At 44.6% G+C, this 3,147-nt stretch overlaps 1 protein-coding gene across 1 annotated transcript; it reads right to left on the bottom strand.

Annotated features, from left to right (window-relative positions):
- Positions 1-230: 230 nt before the first annotated feature.
- Positions 231-1,148, bottom strand: LOC147887620 (BAHD acyltransferase DCR-like). The gene has a single exon (XM_087393066.1). It carries the CDS (start codon positions 1,146-1,148, stop codon positions 231-233), a length of 918 nt encoding a protein of 305 aa, XP_087249192.1.
- Positions 1,149-3,147: the final 1,999 nt, after the last annotated feature.

The following is a 3,147-nucleotide window of genomic DNA, read 5'->3' as shown; positions in this document are numbered from 1 at the left end:
ATAGCTTCTGGAATATAGCTTAGGTTGAAGCTAATTATTACCTGGCGTAGAGGATTAAGCAGGTAAAGAATTGGCTGCAGGTGAAGGATTGGTCGGTCGAAGCTGCTGCATAGCTTTAATTTTTGAAAGATTTGAGAACTGCGTGTTGGCAATTCCGGGTCCTACGAATGACGATTGGGTTGAAGCCAAAGAAAGTATTTCTGCTCCATGTTGCTCACGAGCAGTTTCTGTTACGATAGGTGATGGGAGGTGCAGTCGAAGTTGCTGTTAACGAGCTGCTGCATAGCGTTGGGTTGGAGCTTGATACACACATCTACGCTGCCACCCCCCTCTCGTCCAGGGAACATACAGATCTCTCTCTCTCTCCCAACCCTCCCAGGACGCACTGATTCCGGCTTCCCCCACCCGAAATCTACATCGTAAGCTGGAAATCTGGGTGAGCCCGACACCACCATGCCATACGTTCCCCAAACTTTGGACGGCTGAAAGGGGTTGTTCCTGGCCTCCAGCCACTGCATCATGTCTCGCACCGATTTGTCGCTGATGCGCTGAATTGCTTCGTGCACTCGTACAGCAGTGGCTCCCAAACTCTCTTGCATCAGCTCTCCTGCCGTGGCCATCGCTATCGTCAACTGAAGAACGTTGCCGAAATAGGAATCGGGCAATGGCGGTATCAGTCGTGCCCTGCAGTCCGCTGGTAACAGAGTATGTACTTCTTCTTCTGGCCTCAGTGCACTCACTTGGATGACATTCTTCCAGCAGTATGCGACAAGCGCCTCGAAAGATGTGCAGGAGTTATTTGCTTCCTTGCTTGCCTTCGTTTTCAGCCGCTTGATCGTCTCTCCACTGAAATGGAACACCCTTTCTTCAAGCTGCTTCTTAGGCTTCACTACCAGGTTCGCCAATCTGTCGGGCTCACGTATAAACATGAGCCGCCCTCTCTTCTCCGGTAGATTCTCGATCTTTAAAGCCTCCCTTTCGTGACAAGGAGGTTGGGAAATGGGCAAGCCTCTCCCACATTCTGCCCAAGATGCCATGAAGTGCCAAAAGGAGCGTCCGTCGGCAATTACATGATTCTCAGAGACTCCAATGACGATTCCCCCACCCAGAAATTTCGGAAGGATGGAAACGGAAGCTGTGTTGGCCATGGGGGAGGGGAAATATTTCATGCTGGATGAGGATGGAGATGAGCGAGGAGGGGGATAAATACTGTAGATGGAAGCGAGAGAGGACGCGGCAATGGGAGGGGAGAGTCTGGGGGAAGCGCGGGATGAAGGAGATGAGGAAGATCAACACGGAGAAGTGCTAGGAAGGTGAGGGAGGAAGCGCGCTGTTACTTAAAGATGGACGCGCACGAGAGTAGAAAGGAGCAGCTCTACAGCCACGTAGAAAGAACCAATAAGTTGTATTTGGCCCCGGGACCTTGGCCCGACTACGCTACACTGGCGCCTCTCGATAGACTCTCAAAGGGTGGGTACACGAGAGCATGGTGAGTAGTGTGACCTTTTCTTTTCTTTTTTACCAGTCGTGGCACAGATTCGATTCCCTCAAGAAGCTGGGCCCCCTGCTAGCCCCGTAGATGGCCATGTATGTGTGTCTATATATGTGACCGGAAACACAAACATTTTGATCCCCCCCGTTGCCTCCAGATCCTCTAATCCCTCATCCAGAATTCAATCTACCCCAAATTTTACAGATGCCATCCGTAATGTCATTCTACAGCCCTGTAGCCTTTCTTGTCAATATCCATGCACTTCACCCAATGTCATTGCGTGTTATGCTACCTCTCCAAGCACTTGACAGTGGTAAAAGGGAGGGAGTCCACCTCTATCCCTTGTAAAATGTCTCACAGGCTAATGCATGCTCACCATATTTATGAGGTAGAGAGGTGTCCTCCCCCCCCTTTCCCCTTAATACACACATTTGGAGCTTTCTAGCTTCCCAAATTCCCTACAAAAACGTTGCACCTCTTACTCCTACCGAAAAATTTCTTGGTTCTCCATATCAAAATCAACCACGTGTACATGGAGCCACATAGATGAATGCGAACATCAATTTACATTAAAAAGTGCAAATTGAAAGTGATTCAATTCTTGAAATGAGGAAAAAGAACTCTTCGAAATTTTGCCTAGCATCTATTTGAGTTGCTAAAATTCAGGCAATTTTCACATAGATGAGATTACACTTACTTTCACAAATAAAACATTTTACATTTTCCTCCATTTATTGTTGCGAGTATGCAAATCTCATAGAGTTTCCCCCTTGACTACAACCCCCAACCTAAATAGATATTTCATAGCCTTATATAACTATACATATCCCTTTACTTTACCCATGTGGTCAACATCATCTAGCATGAATGGGCCATCATTTCAAATGTTTCGCTCTTACACCATGCTTTTTGGCTGATGGACTCCATAGGCAAGCAAGAGACGTAATTTTTTTTAATGAAGTCATTATCTACAAAACTTGGACCTACAATGACGACAAAGGTATTATCATGAGCTAAGTTATTACTTGTGAATCGCCTAGGACTAGAATTTGGAAAATGGGTTTTCTAGTCACATGAATGTTAGACTATGCAATTTTTGTTAAAGATCTACATATTGCATGTAGAATTGAAAAATGCCAAACATGGACTTGTGGCATAGGTTAGAACTACAAAAGGAAAAAGACTGAAAAGAAAATGTTAGAACAATGCCTAAACATGACAATGACTACAAAGGTATTATCATGAGCTAAGTTATTAGTTGTGAATTGCCTAGGACTAGAATTTGGAAAATGGGTCTCTAGTCACATGAATGTTAGACTGTGCAATCTTTCTTCAAGATCTAAATATTGCATATAAAATTGAAGATGCCAAACATGGACTTGTGACATAGTTTAGAACTACAAAAAGAATAAACTGAAAAGAAAATGGGGAAGTAGCAACCTAAGGGTGTCCACTTTTTGTTCACTCCCCAATCCTTAGGAGGTGGAAAAACAAGCTTTTTAGCACACAAAAATGCAAATCTCACCTACTTCCCTATGGATCTAGTCTTTGAAGTCTTCAGACATAACATCACACATGCTATTGTGCACACAATGGTATAGTCTGATTGAAAATTTGATGCACACACAAAAAAATTCTTTGTGTCACACGACATG

The sequence above is a fragment of the Dipteris shenzhenensis genome, chromosome 22 (genome assembly GCF_047967505.1).
Source record: "Dipteris shenzhenensis isolate YYH24624 ecotype China chromosome 22, Dip_SZ_1.0, whole genome shotgun sequence".
In the NCBI taxonomy this organism is placed as follows: Eukaryota; Viridiplantae; Streptophyta; class Polypodiopsida; order Gleicheniales; family Dipteridaceae; genus Dipteris; species Dipteris shenzhenensis.
Note: the sequence above shows the minus strand (reverse complement) of the source record. Positions and strands in the feature narration are given on the sequence as shown.

Bases quoted from the DNA above. Each gene is read 5' to 3' on its own strand.
- LOC147887620 (XM_087393066.1), bottom strand. From the start codon at position 1,148: ATGGCCAACACAGCTTCCGTTTCCATCCTTCCGAAATTTCTGGGTGGG.